Source organism: Notolepis coatsorum, assembly GCF_963971535.1.
Source record: "Notolepis coatsorum genome assembly, chromosome: 3".
Lineage (NCBI taxonomy): Eukaryota > Metazoa > Chordata > Actinopteri > Aulopiformes > Paralepididae > Notolepis > Notolepis coatsorum.
In genome coordinates this window covers 170,160,245-170,180,069 of record NC_140167.1, presented here as the reverse complement: position 1 = coordinate 170,180,069, position 19,825 = coordinate 170,160,245, and the positions used below count along the sequence as shown (strand labels likewise).

Here is a 19,825-nt window from a genome sequence, read left to right as displayed (position 1 = left end):
GAAGTCAATTCAAACGGACATATCTCAGATGTCATTTAATATGGGTACTACTGACATAGGGCTCTATGAGCTATTGTGTATAGGGATGGCACCGATCCGATACTCAGTATGGCTATCGGTCCGATACTGGTCAAATTCACAGGATCGGATATCGGAAAAACAGGAAGTATTTTCCAATCTGATACATGCCGTAAAACGTGCCATCAAGTGAACAGTAGTAGCGCGACAACAACGTTAGCGTTAGCTAAACGCGAGCGCCGCGGTCATGTCAGCTGTGTGGAGTTATTTTAAGCTCAAAGAAGAAAAAGGCAAAACAGCCGGTGGTGTTACCGTAAATCCTCAAATAGAGGAGGGACCTCCGATAAAGGAGGGGCCTCTCATAATGGCCGGGGGTTTGATGCATTTAGACAAACACAGGCCGGTCTCTATTATAAGGTCGCAAAAAAAAGATTTATTTTTATTTTTCATGCCGTGATATAGAATGAGATAAACTCTTGTCAATGGAAATCAAGTGCTGCCTCCCGCTACACTGACTACCGTACATTAACGTTTCCCTCTGGTTAGCTTTAGCGCTAGCCGCTAGCTAACGTTGTCATAATATCTAGATATGTGGTGTCAGCTGGATGACGTTGACTTCGTTTGCAAACGTTAGCGTTCGCTATCTATATGGCGTTGGCAGGAGAGGCTGGCGTTGTCCAGTTGACACATTAGAGATCATGATGCTATGATAACGTTAGTAGCTAAAGCTACTGCATGTAAACAACTCGATTCGACGGAGGAAGTCGAGAAGGTACCACACGCTAAACCATCCCCGGACCCCACAACCTAGTATAGACAGTTCCAACTTCAGTGTGTGAATTACGTTAATCCCACAATTACTCAACTGCACTCAATATTTAAATACCAATGCTAGTCTAAATAAATGTAGACAATGTATGTATTAAAAAAAAAAAAAAAATAATAATAATAATAATAATAATAATAATAATAATAATAATAATAATAATAATAATAATAATAATAATAATAATAATAATAATAATAATAATAATAATAATAATGCAATAAAAGTCTGAAAATGAAGGGATTATGTCCATGAGTGTCATTTTTAGAAATTAAGGCCTGCCTCTTATATAAGCCTCTCTTTAATAAAGGCCTGGTGCTCTTTGCAGCTGAAGTAAATAGAAGACCCGTCCTATATTTGAGGATTTACGGTATATTAATGTGTGCGCTAATACGACACAGAGTACAGGCCACCGTACTGGGGTCACGGACAGGTACGCAGGGCAGGCAGAGTAGACTAGGAGCTGATAAGGGTGGAGCTACGGAGCTAACAGCTAACAATAAAGACACTCACAAATACAGAGGATTCACGTGACTTGCCCTCCCCTAACCCAGCCAAACGGGTTAGTATAGCGATCAGCCCAAGCCCCAAGCAATGGTGACTCCGGGAGTCGAGACCGCAGCCTCTTGCATTGGTGACGAGCGCAATCTCCGCTACGCCACCTGACCGCGCAGCAGAAGTATTTCTAGGGGTGGCAGCAAAACTGGAAACTTAAACACCACAGAATTAAGTTAATTAAACACTTGCAGATTCATCATGGAACCTGAGTATGCCGAGTTTATACAGTACGTGCAACGAATGCCAAGAAGAAAGGTTTTTCCGCAACTGACGTCGCTGGAAACCATTCAGAAGTGTGAGAAACTCCCTGCAGACGGTAACAAAGCAAAGCTGATAACTCTAAGAGAGAAAATAACCGAATTTATTGTGCAGGACGACCAGCCCCTTTCTGTTGTTGAAAATGTAGGTTTCCGACCAGGGGCGGATTTAGGATTGTAGGAGATCTGGGGCTTAGCCCAGATGGCCCCCCCCCCTTTTTTTTTTTTTTTTTAATTTTTTTTTTTATAATTTTTTTTTAATTTAAATTTTTAATTTTTTAATTTTTTTTGGCAGGCAAGGGGTGGGTAGGAGGGGGTCAGACACGACCCCCTCCACGACAGATTTTTTTTGAATTTAATGAACCTGTACGTGCAATTTCCTGCAATATAGAGCCTTCAATCTTGACCAATAAAGCTGCTCTTTTCACTATAAAACTCAGTTAACCATAACGTAGTTATGGTTAGATTTATATATTGGGGGGGGATATATCATATTTTTCATATAATCAAAAAGTGGTGGAGCAAGATCATACCTTTGCTCCCCCAAGTTCAATAGTGGGAGAGCAGAGATGCTCCGAATGCTCTTATGGCCAGGCGTCTATGATTCACTGATACAAAGTAAAATAGTGCAGTGCAATAAAATAGTTAGTAAAATAGAATAAAATAATGCAATAGTGCATTGCAATAAAATAGTTATCATCGTATTTTTTCGGGAGGCCGGTAAGGAGTGCATTACAGTAGTCGAGTTGGCTTGAGATAAAGGCATGGATCTGGTTTTCAGCGTCCTTTTGATTTATAAATGGCCGTACTTTAGCTATGTTTCTAAGGTGGAAGAATTAAGTTTTTGTCAACTTGTTGATTGTGATTTAAAGCTTAGGTCTGAGTCTACCATAACACCAAGACTTAACTCACTCAAATACAGTTAGCAGCTGGATAGACCACAGATGGAAATTAGCTTCTGCTAAATTTGGTGCAAACATATTTTCATGTAACAATGATGAATTGTAAAAAAAAAAAAAAAAAAAAACATTTTTTTTTAATTTTTTTTAATTTTTTTTAAAATAGATTCGGGGCTTTTCAGAATACATCCGGGGCTTGAGCCCAGGTAGCCACCCCCTAGCTCCGCCCCTGTTTCCGACGCTTAACCTCGCTTCATGTTGGCAAACCGGCATTTTATCTCCGACACGGCTATCCCAAATAAGTACAATGTTGTGTTTCTTTTTCAAATGTAGCCAAGAGTAAATACCCTAACCCTATCAAAACAGCAGTCAAAGTGTATATTTTCAGCACTACGTTTGTTTACCAATGATTTTAAAATCGCAGCGCATTGCACCGGAAAACGAGGGCGAGGACAGGACGCCGTCATGAAATCGCTGTAGTCTTATTAACTTATTAACTAAAAGATTTGAACAAAATAAAAAAGCAGCAGCACTATTGCATAATTGAGTAATGTATGCTATGTATTAGGATTTGAGTAGGATTTGTTTGACAGTTTTAGCATGATGTTTTATAGATGGCTAGGTTAAACACAGGTTTTTGTTTTTAAGAGGGGGGGGGGGGGGTAGGATCGGTATCGGATCGGTATCGGCCGATACTCAAGGCAGTGATATCGGCATCGGACCATCGGCATCGTGTTTGTTATGGTTTGTAACCGACCCCAATCGCACAACACAAGACAGGTATGAGAGTAAGCCAAAACAGGGCATTTATTTCTTACATAACAAAAAGCGGCACAGTCCCTTTAAGGGAAAACACAAAAGCACTAGAGTCAAGGAAATATGGAAAAGCGGCACTGTGCCTTTAAGAGGCGAACAGGCTAAGGGACTAAGGCTAAGGGCCAGGGCTAAGGACCAGGGCTAAGTGTCAGGGCCAGGACCAGGGGCACTGGAGAGGGGGACAGGGACAAAGGCCCGGAGAAGCGGGCTGGAGACAGGGACAGAGAACAGGGTTAAGGCCTTGGACAGGGCGAGGGCCAGAGCTGCTTACAGGGATGAGGACAGGGTTCCGACGGCGGAGGCCTGGCACGGGGACAGGGGCCCGACGGCGGAGGCCTGGCACGGGAACAGGGGCCCGACGGCGGAGGTCTGGCACGGGGACCAGGGGCCCGACAGCGGAGGCCTGGCACGGGGACAGGGGCCCGACGGCGGAGGCCTGGCACGGGGATCCTCCTCCTCCTCTTCGGATGCTGCAGACGGGCAGCGCAGAACAAAGGGGGTCCCAGGGGACCGGGATGGGAACACGCCGTCCTCCCGTGGAATACTAGGGAGCGACGACGAGCCTCACCCCAGGAACGAGGATCACGAAGAGACGCCTTCCTCCCGTGGAATCGGGAGCGATGGCGTGCCGCCTTGACGTCTGGAGTGGGAACACTGGAAAACCTCCCGTAGAGAATTAGAGAGCGAAGACGGTGTCCCACTCCAGGCAAATGGCGACAGGTGGTGATGGCTGGGCCGTCGTCTCACACCGGAGACGCGGCAGGTGATGGTAACGTGACTAACGTCCATAACTCCATGAACACTGAACACAGATACAGATACTGTAACTGAGGGGTACAATTCCCTGACTGTATTGATAAGTATGGTATCATTAAACCACTACCGCTTTATGTACTTTAATTACTGGCCATACAGTACACGATATATGAATATGATGAACACTTCCCACAATGAAATCGGTTCCAGTCAAAGGTATTAATCAAGTATTTAATGGAGCAAAAGGTACATAGGATACTTTACATTATTCTTTGAATGCACTTGTAAGGCAAAGGAGTATGCGTAGGCAAATCAATAACGAATGTCCATTCTCTGGTTACGCAGGAGGTAATTATACAACCTGAATCTTAGGGAATTATATCTATGGTGCACTAGTAATATAGCGGAAGATACTGGAAGGGGTTCCAGTAAGCCAGCAGGGGGGGGTAGAAGATCTGTCGGTAGTAGGACGTCTGGTCAACGATGACTAGGGAGACTTCAGGTACAGAAGCCGGTGCAGTAGCCTCTTGATCCACAGACGAATACAGCTTGGTTCTCTTGTAGACTGTAGCTCCACAGGGAAGAAAGCTAGTCGGCCTCAGGCTCTCTGGGCGCCGACTCGACTTGACTCCTATCGGGGTAAATCCAACACGTGCAGGCGTCGGCGATTATCCGCTCCATAAATCACAGGACCAAAGCAAATATATTCCAGCCGCAAAGGGCTATGTAGTCGTCGGGTAGATTAATCCAGTGTACATGTCCATACGGCTCTCGTCTAGGTCTCCTCGGGTGAAAGCGCCATGCGGTCGGCCCAGCCTGGATAAGAACTCTAGCTAATACGAGAAAGCGTTGGAGATGCTGGTCACTATAGAATTCTAACCGCACGATACACTATACACAATAGACTATTAAAGACTTAATAGAAATATGTCGCACTCGACGGTATAGCGCCAAACTCTGACAATTCAGTTATTAATTCGCACGCGGTCTCGATGCTCTATTCTGAGGCCAAACAGGCCATACTTCACCGCACGTTGTATCGTGGGTGAGGCTTCAACTTATCGGTAACATACTAAGGAGAAGGGTACGGAGGTAAGGGGCTAAGGGGCTTCTACATTCACCTGCGCCGTATTTATACGCACGGTGGACAAACTAGTTCCACTCTCATTTCTGTCGCGTATCCCTGGGCAAGGCCGGGCATGTCCAGACACATCTTGACGGTGACTTTGAACCTGGCTCCGGAGGCCGGTCTCTGGCGCCGGTGGACCGCTGTCCAATAGGAGAATGGAAAATTATGGTCTGGGCTAAAGGGATATTCCGTGTATATGTACAAGGAATATACAGGGGATATCAAACGATATACAAATACTATGCAATATATATCAATAAATAAATATATATATTCGGTTTAATCTGATCCTTTGTAACAGATACAGAGTCCAGAACACAGAATCCAGAACACAGAATCCAGAACACAGAACGACCCGACAAGGACTGGAGGGGAGGTCCAGGTATATAAAGCCCTCAGGGCGCTAATCACAAACTATGACAGCTGCGTGATGGTAATTGAACAAGAAAGTCCAAGGGTGGGGGCTGGTGAAGAGTAGAGGAGAGTAAATCATCGCAAGGGTGGGGGCTGGTGAAGGAGAGTAGACAGGGAAAATCTCGCAAGGGTGGGGGCTGGTGAAGGAGAGTAGACAGGGAAAAGCTCAGGGAACAGGCGAATCCTCACAGTGTTATCTTGTCTGTTGCTGTCTTAGACCACGGAGGACACATGGCGATGTGGCTTCCTCCACACATTCCTCTCTTTCTTTCTTTCTCTCTCCCTCTCTCTCTCTCTCCTCTCTCTGTGTGTGGTGAGCAGACAGACTGGCCAGCAACCGCGGCTATTTCCTCCAGATTCCTGAAGCTTCTCCAGGCAGAGAGAGAGAGAGAGAGAGAGAGAGAGAGAGAGAGAGAGAGAGAGAGAGAGAGAGAGAGAGAGAGAGAGAGAGAGAGAGAGGAGAGAGAGAGGAGAGAGAGAGAGAGAGAGAGAGAGAGAGAGAGAGAGAGAGAGAGAGAGAGAGAGAGAGAGAGAGAGAGAGATAGAGTAGGCTTGGGCGGTATCCTTTTTTTCACACCGGCAAACCTTTATGTTATAATACCCCGGTGCACGGTATTTGACGGTATGACTTTCATTTTCATCAGCGGGGGGGTTTACGTGTTACCAAGTAAACAAATCATCGTCAGCTTTCATGGTAGTCCCGCACCGGTAGAAGCCCGCACCGTTTTAGCGTTAGCATCTAGCCTATAGCCATGGCAGACTTTGATTCCTTAAGGGTTAGAAATTGCCTGGGTTTTGGTGATATGCTCCCGAAATGCTCCCGTTGTTTGGCTACTTCTATGTGCAGTGAAAACTACTCGAATGCTTTATAACCTAGTCATTGATTTAGTTCAGGGTAATCTAAGATTAGCCGCAGAGCTAACGCTACTTAACGTGAGCTAACGCTAGTTATTCAAGCTCAGTAGCTCACAGAGAGAGATAAACAGCTGACAGCGGATAGTACAGGACGGTACAAATACAATAAAAAGGTGGGTGGGGGCTGTTGTGTAAACCTTGTACTCTTTAGTTCACATATAATAAGAGACGGATTATTTGCTTGCTCCACAACAACACTGCTCTCGTCACAACGCTTTACGGTATTTTCACAGCACTGTCGCAACATTACCGTAAAACGTGAACACCGTTGTGACCCACTCGCTCCACTAGAGCGGTCTCGCCCTCTGCTGGCGCGTGTGTGCACTACACTCAGTGTGTGCACTACACTCAAAACTCTGTTTCACTGTTATAGAAACTGAAGCGCATCTGTGATTTTGACGGTGACGGACGGTATTGAAAATCAATACCGTCGGTATTTCTAAATACCCCGGTATACATTAATACCGTCATACCGCCCAAGCCTAAGATAGAGAGAGGGTGGGGGGGAGTTAGAGAGGGGCGGAGAGAGAAGCTGAGAAATATAGAGGGAGAGATACATAGAGAGGGGAGAGAGAGAAATAGAGAGAGGGGGAGATAGAGGGAGAGAAAGAGAGGGGGAGAGAGATGGAGAAATAGAGAGAAGGGGGAGAGATGAGGGGTTAGATAGAGATGGAGAGAGAGAGAGAGAGAGAGAGAGAGAGAAAGAAAGAAAGAAAGAAAGAAAGAAAGAAAGAAAGAAAGAAAGAAAGAAAGAAAGAAAGAAAGAAAGAAAGAAAGAAAGAAAGAAAGAAAGAAAGAAAGAAAGAAAGAAAGAAAGAAAGAAAGAAAGAAAGAAAGAAAAGAAAGAAAGAAAGAAAGAAAGAAAGAAAGAAAGAAAGAAAGAAAGAAAGAAAGAAAGAAAGAAAGAAAGAAAGAAAGAAAGAAAGAAAGAAAGAAAGAAAGCGAGAGAGAGAGAGAGAGAGAGAGAGAGATACAGGGAGAGAAAGAGAGGGGAAGAGAGATATAGAAAAATATCGAGGGGGGAGAGAGAGATGAATGAAGCCAGGTCATAAAGAGGGAGACTAAAGGCAGAACTAAAAGCTCTCTCCCAGCAGCTACAAAAACACTTGAGTTGACTAAGGCTACGTTTAGACGGAGAGAGTCTGAACAGAAACCGCAAAAGTCGTCTTGCGGTCTCACTTTTAATTTTGCGTTTAGACTAGCGTTTTGGGATGGAATTCTGCGTGCATACAAGGCTGTAACGACTCGAGACGACGGAGCCCCGCTGTCACACGATTGGCGCATATGTCACATGACGTGCTGTGAAGACCCGCCCTACTCTGCCTCTGATTCGCAGACTGTGGGTGGGGGAATGTGATTGGACCAAAGCAGAGTCACTCACAGACAGTGGCTCCAGTCACTAATAGTTGCGATAGCCGCGGGACAGATTCTTGTGTATTTAAAAGTACTGCCAATGTAGCCTTCAGGTGATCGCCATGGATAGAATCAGACATGCTTTGTTTACGCTTCTAGGCTACTGGCGCATGCCTGTGATGTACACGTGACGAGAGCCTTGACAACCCTTTCGTCATTGTTTTATGCGGTTTGACAGTTTAGATGAGAGCGCGAAGGTTTATCGTTTCTAGGAATTCCACCCTGGAAGGTGGTCTCACTTTTTTGCGGTTTCACCCCGTAAAAACGCTGTTGCCGTATAAACAAAAGGCACATCCGAAAAAAAATTTTTGCGGATTCACCTGCTAGCGTTTCCGTCTAAACAGGGCCTAACCCTTAGACTGACACTCCGCCACTGTCACACGACACAAACAACACCATCCTCCACTCACTCACATACACCTGCCTCTCTCTGGGGAGAAGAGTGAGTGAGTGTGTCTGTGTGTGTGTGTGTGTGTGTGTGTGTGTGTGTGTGTGTGTGTGTGTGTGTGTGTGTGTGTGTGTGTGTGTGTGTGTGTGTGTGTGTGTGTGTGTGTGTGTGTGTGTGTGTGTGTGTGTGTGTGTGTGTGTGTGTGTGTTTGTCGGTCTGTGTGTGTGTGTCCATGTGCTTTGTGTGCGTCTCGTGCTATTTGCAATTCACACGTGCGTGAGTTCTTGCCCACGTGAGACGGTGTGCCACATACACACCTCAGTGAGAGGCACCCTGGAGCCCAGCGTGGAGACAGCAGGCTGGGGTTAGAGGGTGTGTACTGGGCGGCTGGGTGGCGTAGCGGAGATTGCGCTTGTCACCAATGCAAGAGACTCCGGTCTCGACTCCCTGAGTCAGCATTGCCTGCGGCTTGGGCCAGTCGTCATACTATCTCAATTGGCAGAGGTAGCGGGTGGAAAGTTGATGGGTGGGGATTGGACGTTGTGGACAGCAACTCCTACAGGTCGGTTGGGTGACGCCTGCACAGCAGAGATAGGAAGTATCGGGGGCAGCGTAAGGGAGAAAAAATAAAAATAAAAAATAAAGGAGGGTGTGTACTGTAGGCAGCAGGCTGGGGTTAGAGGGTGTGTACTGTAGGCAGCAGGCTGGGGTTAGAGGGTGTGTACTGTAGGCAGCAGGCTGGGGTTAGAAGGTGTGTACTGGAGGCAGCAGGCTGGGGTTAGAAGGTGTGTACTGTAGGCAGCAGGCTGGGGTTAGAAGGTGTGTACTGTAGGCAGCAGGCTGGGGCTAGAAGGTGTGTACTGGAGGCAGCAGGCTGGGGCTAGAAGGTGTGTACTGTAGGCAGCAGGCTGGGGCTAGAAGGTGTGTACTGTAGGCAGCAGGCTGGGGTTAGAAGGTGTGTACTGGAGGCAGCAGGCTGGGGCTAGAAGGTGTGTACTGGAGGCAGCAGGCTGGGGCTAGAAGGTGTGTACTGTAGGCAGCAGGCTGGGGCTAGAAGGTGTGTACTGGAGGCAGCAGGCTGGGGCTAGAAGGTGTGTACTGTAGGCAGCAGGCTGGGGTTAGAAGGTGTGTACTGGAGGCAGCAGGCTGGGGCTAGAAGGTATGTACTGTAGGCAGCAGGCTGGGGCTAGAAGGTGTGTACTGGAGGCAGCAGGCTGGGGCTAGAAGGTGTGTACTGTAGGCAACAGGCTGGGGCTAGAAGGTGTGTACTGTAGGCAACAGGCTGGGGCTAGAAGGTGTGTACTGTAGGCAACAGGCTGGGGCTAGAAGGTATGTACTGTAGGCAACAGGCTGGGGCTAGAAGGTGTGTACTGTAGGCAACAGGCTGGGGCTAGAAGGTGTGTACTGTAGGCAACAGGCTGGGGCTAGAAGGTGTGTACTGGAGGCAGCAGGCTGGGGCTAGAAGGTGTGTACTGTAGGCAACAGGCTGGGGCTAGAAGGTGTGTACTGTAGGCAACAGGCTGGGGCTAGAAGGTGGTGTACTGTAGGCAACAGGCTGGGGCTAGAAGGTATGTACTGTAGGCAGTAGGCTGGGGTTAGAAGTCGTGTCGCTACAGGATATCTATACCAAGATCACTACCACAGTGAGAGAGAGAGAGAGGAGATGGAGAGAGAGAGTGGAGAGAGAGAGAGAGAGAGAGAGAGAGAGAGAGAGAGAGAGAGAGAGAGAGAGAGAGAGAGAGAGAGAGAGAGAGAGAGAGAGAGAGAGAGAGAGAGAAGAGAGAGAGAGGAGAGAGAGAGAGGCTGTCAGCTTGGTGTGATGAAAGCAGGTAGTGTTGAGGAGGGGGCAGAGAGGAGGGGGAGCAGAAGAGAGAAGAGAGAAAGTAGAGAGAAGAGGCTGTTGAAAGGAGAGAACAGAGACAGCCTTCATGGTTGAGCTGCTGAAAGGTGGTGCCCTCCCAACCCTATACCCACACACACACTCACACTCACACACACACACACACACACACACACACACACACACACACACACACACACACACACACACACACACACACACACCACACACACCTCACTCCTGGCCAGCGGTATCATCGTTGCATTCATCCATGCAGCCTAGGCAGTGCATCGTGTGGTTGTAGCCCAGGACACAGCAGCATACCAGGGATAGCTGGCTAACCAGGAGCCCCTGTGGAGGGCTAAACAACCAGCCCCCATGCCCCCAACACACACACACACACACACACACACACACACACACACACACACACACACACACACACACACACACACACACACACACACACACACACACACACACACACACACACACACACACACACACACACACACACACACACACACACACACACACACACACACACACACACACACACACACATGATCACCTGTTCCACATTACACACATCACACACAGTGCGGGGGTAGTAAGGGGGCTGAAACATCTGCACACCCCACATTAATACTGTGGGGTTGTTGGGTAATTTCCTATTACTGGAACCAACCTGGCTGATCTGATCTGTCCTGTACCATCCTGTCCTGTCGTGTTGTGTCGTGTCCTGTTGTGTGATGCAGTACAGTAGCCCTGATGTTAGAAAGTCTTTATGACTGGGTTGTTACAGGTCAGTACAGTAGCCCTGATGTTAGAAAGTCTTATGACTGGGTTGTTACAGGTCAGTACAGTAGCCCTGATGTTAGAAAGTCTTTATGACTGGGTTGTTACAGGTCAGTACAGTAGCCCTGATGTTAGAAAGTCTTTATGACTGGGTTGTTACAGGTCAGTACAGTAGCCCTGATGTTAGAAAGTCTTTATGACTGGGTTGTTACAGGTCAGTACAGTAGCCCTGATGTTAGAAAGTCTTTATGACTGGGTTGTTACAGGTCAGTACAGTAGCCTTGATGTTAGAAACAGTCTTTATGACTGGGTTGTTACAGGTCAGTACAGTAGCCCTGATGTTAGAAAGTCTTTATGACTGGGTTGTTACAGGTCAGTACAGTAGCCTTGATGTTAGAAACAGTCTTTATGACTGGGTTGTTACAGGTCAGTACAGTAGCATTGATATTAGAAACAGTCTTTATGACTGGGTTGTTACAGGTCAGTACAGTAGCCCTGATGTTAAGTGCATCACAGACTACATCAACTTTTGTGTGGACTCCAATGTTCCATCTAGGACTGTTACCTGCTACCCAAATAACAAGCCATGGGTCACTAAGGACATCAAAGCCCTTCTGAACAAGAAGAAGAGGGCTTTCAACGCAGGCAACAGGGAGGTCAAACGAGTTCAGGGGCGTCTGAGAATTAACCTCAGAGAGGGAAAAGACAAATACAGGAGGAAGTTGGAAGGGCAGCTGGAGAACAATAACATCAAACAAGTGTGGTCTGGAATGCAGACCATAACCGGCATCAAACCAGCGGGGGGAAGGGGAGTGGATGGAGATGTGGACCGGGCTAATGAGCTAAACCTGTTTTACAACTGGTAGAGCGATCTGCAGCAGCGGCCGTCTCAGGCGACGCATGCGCACTAGAATGGGTTGTTACAGGTCAATACAGTAGTAGTGATGTTAGAAAGTCTTTATGACTGGGTTGTTGATGGGTACAATCCCCATGCCAGCTGGAGGAATATGGCGAGGGAGTAACATCCCCTACCCACACATAACACCACAGGTGAGCAAGGCACTTAACCCTCAAACTGCTCCAGTGGAACTGCTCAATGACCCAATGGACCCATTTCAAGCCCATTCCTATTTTCTTGATCCTCCAATCATGACTGTTGCCTTCAGACCTACCTCTCTTTGAAAGCCTTCTCTCCCATCTCGTGGGCTGCCTTCAGACCTACCTCTCTTTGAAGGCCTTCTCTCCCATCTCGAGGGCTGCCTTCAGACCTACCTCTCTTTGAAGGCCTTCTCTCCCATCTCGTGGGCTGCCTTCAGACCTACCTCTCTTTGAAGGCCTTCTCTCCCATCTCGTGGGCTGCCTTCAGACCTACCTCTCTTTGAAGGCCTTCTCTCCCATCTCGTGGGCTGCCTTCAGACCTACCTCTCTTTGAAGGCCATCTCTCCCATCTCGTGGGCTGCCTTCAGACCTACCTCTCTTTGAAGGCCTTCTCTCCCATCTCGTGGGCTGCCTTCAGACCTACCTCTCTTTGAAGGCCTTCTCTCCCATCTCGAGGGCTGCCTTCAGACCTACCTCTCTTTGAAGGCCATCTCTCCCATCTCGTGGGCTGCCTTCAGACCTACCTCTCTTTGAAGGCCTTCTCTCCCATCTCGTGGGCTGCCTTCAGACCTACCTCTCTTTGAAGGCCTTCTCTCCCATCTCGTGGGCTGCCTTCAGACCTACCTCTCTTTGAAGGCCTTCTCTCCCATCTCGTGGGCTCAGGGCTGTACACTAAGCTTTTTCACTAGGGGCACAGGTGCACTTTTTTTAAATAACAATTTTACCATTATAGTGCAAAAAAATATGTTCCTCCTGCCTCATTACTGTGGTCCTTTTATTTAACATTTAAGTGCTTTTGTTTTCAGGTTTGTATCTTTTATAATGAACCAACTGAAGTATTACCACAGCTGCAAACATTTCTTCTTTCATTGATAACAGTGTTCATTAGGGATGGGTTAGGATCGTTACAATTTTATCGATACTACTACTCTTATCAATTCGATACTGCTTAACGGTTCGATACTTTATCGATACTCTTATCGGTTCTTTTTGATTATTTTGCAAGATTTTTTTTTTATTAAGAACATAATCGACATTGCTTTATTATTCTTTTATATAACTACTGCACATGGCTACTTTTTGATCAATTAATACAAGCAGTCAGATAAATTAACTATTTTGGGACTTATGATCCCGGATGAATGTACTAGGTTGGAAGATCGGGGATGCAAATACGCATCCTACAGGTCTATGGAGGAGAACCAGGCCCCCACCTGACAGTGTTCAACAGGTAGGAGACGATCCAAAAAATGCTGAACCTTCCCATGGGACAGGTCCAGCATGGGTCTGACACCCCCCCCTCCCGATTTCTCGGGCACCAGAGAATACCGGGAGGAAAACGCCACGACGATGGCTTGCTTCGTCCACAGAGATTGGATCTCGTTGACCAGAGCTGTCACTGCTGGTGACCCTGACAATAGGGTCTGTACCAAACCCGAAAACGGGTGGGGTTGTGTAAATACAAGTCCCCGCCTCAGCGTTCTCTCCATCCACCTCGACATATGGTACTGCTGTAGCCATATGTGATGATACTCCCAACGCACCCGCCGCCATTTGGCGCAGGTCCGCTAGGAACTGTAGATAGGCGGCCCGGTCCCACCCGCTGTGCGTAGCCAACCCTGGACCCGTGCGAGCAGAGCGTTCCGTGTCGAGACATCTGACCCTGACACTACCCACGAGGCAATCGCACCCAAGGGGGGACCCCGACAGAAAGGGCCGGTTTGATACGGGGGAAGCTGACATCAGTCTAGGTGACAAAAGCTCCCCCACTGAACACCCCTTAACATGCTGAGGAGTTGTTCTGCAGCTGGACATGCAAGGTGTGAGGCCCCCATGGGTTCCTACACACCGTAGCCCTGCAGTGATATTACTACCACCCAAATCACGTGCGCCTGCGAGACCACTGCCAATCTTTCAGGAATGGGAGGCACCAACATGATACCCGGCCTGGCGAAGGCGAGGTCGGGGAAGCCCGCACTGTGTGCCTCAAAAAAAGGTCTCGAGCCCCCCTGTTGACAACACTTGTAGTTGACAGACGTAACACCAGGCTCAACCAAACACAGCTTATGGTGTGGGAGCCGCTTGACATTCTCACGGACAGACCCAGGCTCAGCCATCAACTGGGTGTCAGCTAGAGTTGTTCCGATACCGATACCAGTATTGGAAATGCCGCCGATACTGCCTAAAATGCTGGTATCGGCGAGTACACGTAAATTCTAGCCTCCGATCCCATGATGTAATTTATCTCCTGCCGAGTCCTGCGGAGAGTGAGGATTATAAAATGAACATGTTTTAAAGTGTGATGCTGTGTCATTTTAACAGCAGATACACTTTCTTAAATTCCATTGTCCCCGACAGTGCGGTGTGACGGGGAGCTCGGACGGGATGTGTTTTGCTGGTGTTATGATAGCATTAGCTGGAAAGATAGCTAGTTGGAACAACATCCGCTTTAACGTTACATCAAATCAGATGATCGCCTGTCCTTTCTCCAGGACCTAACACTGTCCGTGACCGTCTATCAACAATAATGCACCCACGGTGAATTGTATTTAAGTAGCTACTGACTAGCGTTAGCTGACTATTACTAACGTTATCAAATGTCAATGCGGGAAGACGAGCTAGGTCAGTTAGCTTAGCTTGATAACGTTACCGTGTCTAAAGTTGGTGCTATTCATAATCCAGCAATAATGGCTGCAGACCTGCAAGCAAAGTACAGCAAGTGCCAAAGGATAAGAGTCTGAGGCGGAGTTTCAAAAGAGAATGTTGAATATTTATTTTGCATCAAAAATCACAACATGAACGTTCTATCTGCCACTAGCTTACAGACTGAATAGGGTATATCTGCAGAGCCACGGAGTAGCGAGTGCAACACCGTTTAATGTCCGTGTGGATCATTGGAGTAGGGTATATCTGCAGTGCTGCAGCCCATACTCATTGATTAATGATACTAATACAAATCTATACAATCACCTGTTGTTGAATAAATACCATTACTTTCCAGTTATTACTAAAAACAGTATAACAGTATATGTTAAAAAAAAAAAAAAAAACGTATTTATATAAAAAAAATATAATTGTATGCACTGGTATCGGATAAATATCGGTATCGGCAGATACCCAAAGCTTAGGTATCGGAATCGGATCGGAAAGGGAAAAATGGTATCGGAACATCTCTAGTGTCAGCCCCTGTCCCCATGAGAAGCGAAACGTGGGGCCGCATGCGCTTCAACGAAGGCTCGCGGCCCGCAGCCAAAGGAAACAAATCAGAGCCCCTTTTCCACTGGTGTTGGGGGAGGGAGTGATCGGAGAGCGGGCTGCTCGCGGCAGGACGGCGACGGTTTCTCAGGCCGTGCTCATCGCCCAGGATACCTCTGGCGGGGGAAACATGGCCGCCTGTCGAGGGCCTTGCCATAGTCGCTGACGAGGCCGTGCTCTCACTTCTGGCTGTGCGGCGTGAGGCGGTGTGGGGCCTAGGACAAATACCGCCCGCGCTCCAGCGGAAGACCAAGATCCTCTGCGAAGAGGGGAGCCCTGAGGAGGGAACCTCCCTGCGGTTATAGCTTGCGGCTAGGTCAAAGCTAATAACGTCAACAACCTCGCGCGATGTTTCGACGTCGGCTGGCCCTCATGGCCTCGCTACCAGACACCATTTTTGACAGAAAAAACAGCAAGTTGAACAAAGTTACTAATCGCTGCCAATTCCATACCGTGGCGGTACAGGCTTAACACAGCCCACCAGCCACTCGCCGGGCCGACCCACCTCATGGCGTCGGCCGGGCGGGGCACTGTTTCAACATGCCAGAGGCAAATGACTGGTGCTAAACACGGAGCACCAGTGGTGGTTACAACCAGTAACCTCCACTGTGGTGTGCACCATGAAGGGGTTAATGAATAAATGAACTTAAAACACCACCAATATACTGTAGAATGGGCTAGCCCATACACAACGTTAAGGGGATGCGGACCAGAGAAAACCAGTCCTGCATTCATTCATAATATTCACAAACAGCACACCAGCCCTAGACCTCAGCCCATTCACCCATGAAAAGGTAAACAAAGCCCCCCCGCAATACTCCCACAGTAGACACCGATTGACCGTCAGCATGAATGGTTCAGAGGAGGGAAGACTGTAGACAGACATCCCTCAACGGGGAGACAACAGAAACAGTAGCCCAGCATAGCATAGCGTTAGCCGCACGCTCCAGGGTAAAGGGGAAAACAACAGCGTTTACCCCGACATCCTGCCCCTGGCGCCGATACACAACTCGGTTGTCTCCCGGGACAACTCGAGCAACATCACCAACGCCAGCATTGTCATGCCTAGTGACATCCCACAGCGGGGAACATTAGAACAGTGACACAGCATTATAGCATTAGTATTAGCAGCGCGCCCCAAGATCGCCTGGAAAACGTCCAACTCAGAGGGACGTTTACCCAGACATCCTGCCCCTGGCGCCGACACACAACTCGGTTGTCTAACAGAACAACAAGCATCATTACTAACACCAGCGTTAATGCCTGATGGCACAGAGCCTACCTGTGTACGAGCTAGCTCGATAGCCAAGCATCGTACGCTGTCCCTCGATCTGCTGCCACAAGACGAGGAAACACCAGGACAGACCCGACGTGCCGTTGGAACATGCCGAGAGATTCCAGGGGTTGGCAAATCTCCGGCGAATACTCAACATTGCGCAATTTCTCTATACTTTTCATAACGCTAGTTCACAGGGTGCAAGCATCCGCCATGATGGAAACGAAATAGAGGAAGGGCGAGTGGTGACCACACCTGGTGCCTTATAGTACGGCACTGGGGCGGGGCCTGGTCAGATGCTGGGTGCATTTGTTTTCGTTAATGAAGTACAGTAGGTACTGGAGATGAGGTACATCTCGATGGCGAAGAGCAAGACGCGATTCGCCAGTACGACTATATAACATACATACAGAAGGGAAAAACAGAACAATTTGAAAGGACATGGACATCATTTATACATTTCCTGAAAATTTTGAGAATCTAAAGGAGAGAGATAGGAAACAAGAAAGGTAAGGGATAGGAAAGGGAAAAAGGAAAAAAGGAAACAAGAAAGGTAAGGGATAGGGGAGGAAAAAAAAAAAAAAAAAAAAAAAAACGGACAAAGGTATATTATATTTATTTATTTTTTATTTTGTGTTGGTATTTCCGTGATTTCTTATAATTTATTTAACAATAATTGTTTATATTATTGTAATATGTCTGCGGGAATGTCAAGTTGAATTATAATTAGGGGGTGTCTTTTTTATTTCTGTCATGTGTTATTGTCTGTATATATGTATGTTTAAAAAAACTATTTTGGGACTTTCTATTTTATTTAGAAAGTTCTTAAATCAGAATGTCCCACCCAATACCCAGCTATTAAAAACGGTTCAATACTCCATTTTATTAGTAGAGATACTTTTAGAACAATAGCCTGATGATATATTTTCCATGAGTTGAGTGGATGCATGACCGGAGCAGTGTGTGTGTGTGTGTGTGTGTGTGTGTGTGTGTGTGTGTGTGTGTGTGTGTGTGTGTGTGTGTGTGTGTGTGTGTGTGTGTGAGTGAGTGCACGCTTTGTGTACTAGTGGGCGTGTCAACAGTGTCAGCTGAACTCGGACCAAACAAGGCATAGGGAAATAGTCAGACACCCCAGAATTATTTCATAATACAAAGTTTCTAAATGGATATTTGGATTAAACCAAGTTGTATGCAGTGATGACCGGTCTTTCCCTGCGGAACACAAGTTACTTAACGGTACACGGGTCACGCTATGCATGCTTAGCTTGCTAACGATAGCAGTGTAACTTAATGTTACATACGTCGCGCTATGCATGCTTAGCTTGCTAACGTTAAGATAGGAGATAGCAGTGTAACTTAATGTTACACAGGTCGCGCTATGCATGCTTTTTTCGAACGTTTCGTTCTCTCCGCTATGATGAGCTCTGCTCTGCTTCAGCACGGACAGCACCTCTCAAGTACCCGTATGTGCATGTGTGAGTGTCAGTCGCGCGAGTGTGTAAGTAACAGCCCCGCTCCTCGGGCAGACGGAGAGAGACCGAGGGAGAAGAGATATAGAAAAGAGCCAACAAGATTAGTTCGCAACGTTTAAATTCCTCAAAAAAAAGGAGTGAAATACGAATGAAAGGGTTGAAATCAGTACTAGCAAGGGTGCCCCCAAATATTTTTTTCTACTAGCACAGGCTATTTTTAGGGGCAATATGCTATGCCCTCGTAGCACAGATCTACCTCTCTTTGAAGGCCTTCTCTCCCATCTCGTGGGCTGCGTTCAGACCTACCTCTCTTTGAAGGCCTTCTCTCCCATCTCGCGGGCTGCCTTCAGGACGTGCTCTGGCACAGCGTCCTTCTCGGCCTGGGACACCTGGTAGACCTTGTGGCCGGCGTCCAGGCGGTAGGGTCCCCCGCGGCCCCCAAGCCCCGCCGTGTCTCTGCCGCCTGCGGGGAGAAAGAGCCAATACATTCAGTTCACCAGATCACGTGGTTCCATGTCATTCAACCTTTATTTATTCTCGACAAGGACAATTGAGGTCACCCTCATTTTAAATGTCGTCGAGACTTACAGACATTTCAATGCATATTTTTTTTTACAATATAATAATAATAAATATGAATAACTCTATCTATATAGCACAGTTTTCATACATGGACCACAGTACAGAGTGCCCCACAGCAATTAGTATAAAATGAACATAAGCGGAAAATCAGCATATAGCTGACAGAATAAAAAACTATGCATAAATTGCAGACATAAGAATAGGTATAAAATACAATAAAAGTAGTGCAACGTAAACGTGCAGACATAAGAATAGACATAAAATAAGTACAATAAGTACAAATACAATTATTTTGAATCATATCAGTCAGATTCATGTAACTGAAATGAAACTAGTATTTATAATAAAAAAAAAAAAGTATAATAACATAATAAAAACTAATATTATAATATGAATATACATTTATTTCCCCCATATACATATACAACATTACATCCACAAACCCACCACCTACCGGTGCCTCCAGCCCACTGGTTGCCCCCTACGTGAGGGTCGTTAAGGGCGTCAATCTTGCCGTGTTTTGGGGCGCTGACATCCAGGCCACTCTCCCTCTCGATAGTAACCTGGACAGGAGAGGAGAGGAATTCATCATTATAGATCAGATAACACCCCATAATAATCCGTTACCGCAGTGACCGAGTTCAGGTGACCAGTTACTCGGGTCAATCAACTTCCAATGAATCAAGGGAGAGGCGGACTATTGTATTCCAGGAAAAACACACAAACAAGAAAGACCTATTGTGTTCGGATGGTGAACAAGCAAATGCTTTTCTGAGGAAAGGCTAGGAGGAAATTACTGAAATTCCCAGCTGTGTGAGACCTGCTGATTGGAGCTCTGGGAAGCCCTTGTCCCAAAACCTTCTCTAATCTATTTTATGTTCCGCAACACATGTTCAGTGTGAGAATTATACCATTGGGGGGAGGGACTCTCTTTTTTTTTTCTCCTCCTTTTTCTGTGATTTTTCTCCCCCTTCCCAATTGACCTCTCGTGCCAATTCTCCCTCCCCTGTCCTGATCGTTGCTCGCATATGCCCCCCACTGGCCGGTTGTAGGGAGGATAGAAGCCTTGCATCACATGTCCCCTCCGATACATGTGGAGGCAGCCTGTCACATCT

At 47.1% G+C, this 19,825-nt stretch overlaps 1 protein-coding gene across 1 annotated transcript in view; it reads right to left on the bottom strand.

Annotated features, from left to right (window-relative positions):
* The window catches only part of LOC311226053 (von Willebrand factor A domain-containing protein 8-like), a gene marked incomplete at its 5' end in the record, with an annotated part of 61,666 nt that extends 42,342 nt beyond the window's left edge, over positions 1-19,324 (bottom strand). The window contains 2 exons of the mRNA XM_084311432.1: positions 18,435-18,591; positions 19,165-19,324. Coding sequence (XP_084167558.1) covers positions 18,435-18,591; positions 19,165-19,324 — 317 coding nt within the window. The remainder of the gene's footprint in view (positions 1-18,434; positions 18,592-19,164) is intronic.
* Between the last annotated feature and the right edge of the window lie 501 nt (positions 19,325-19,825).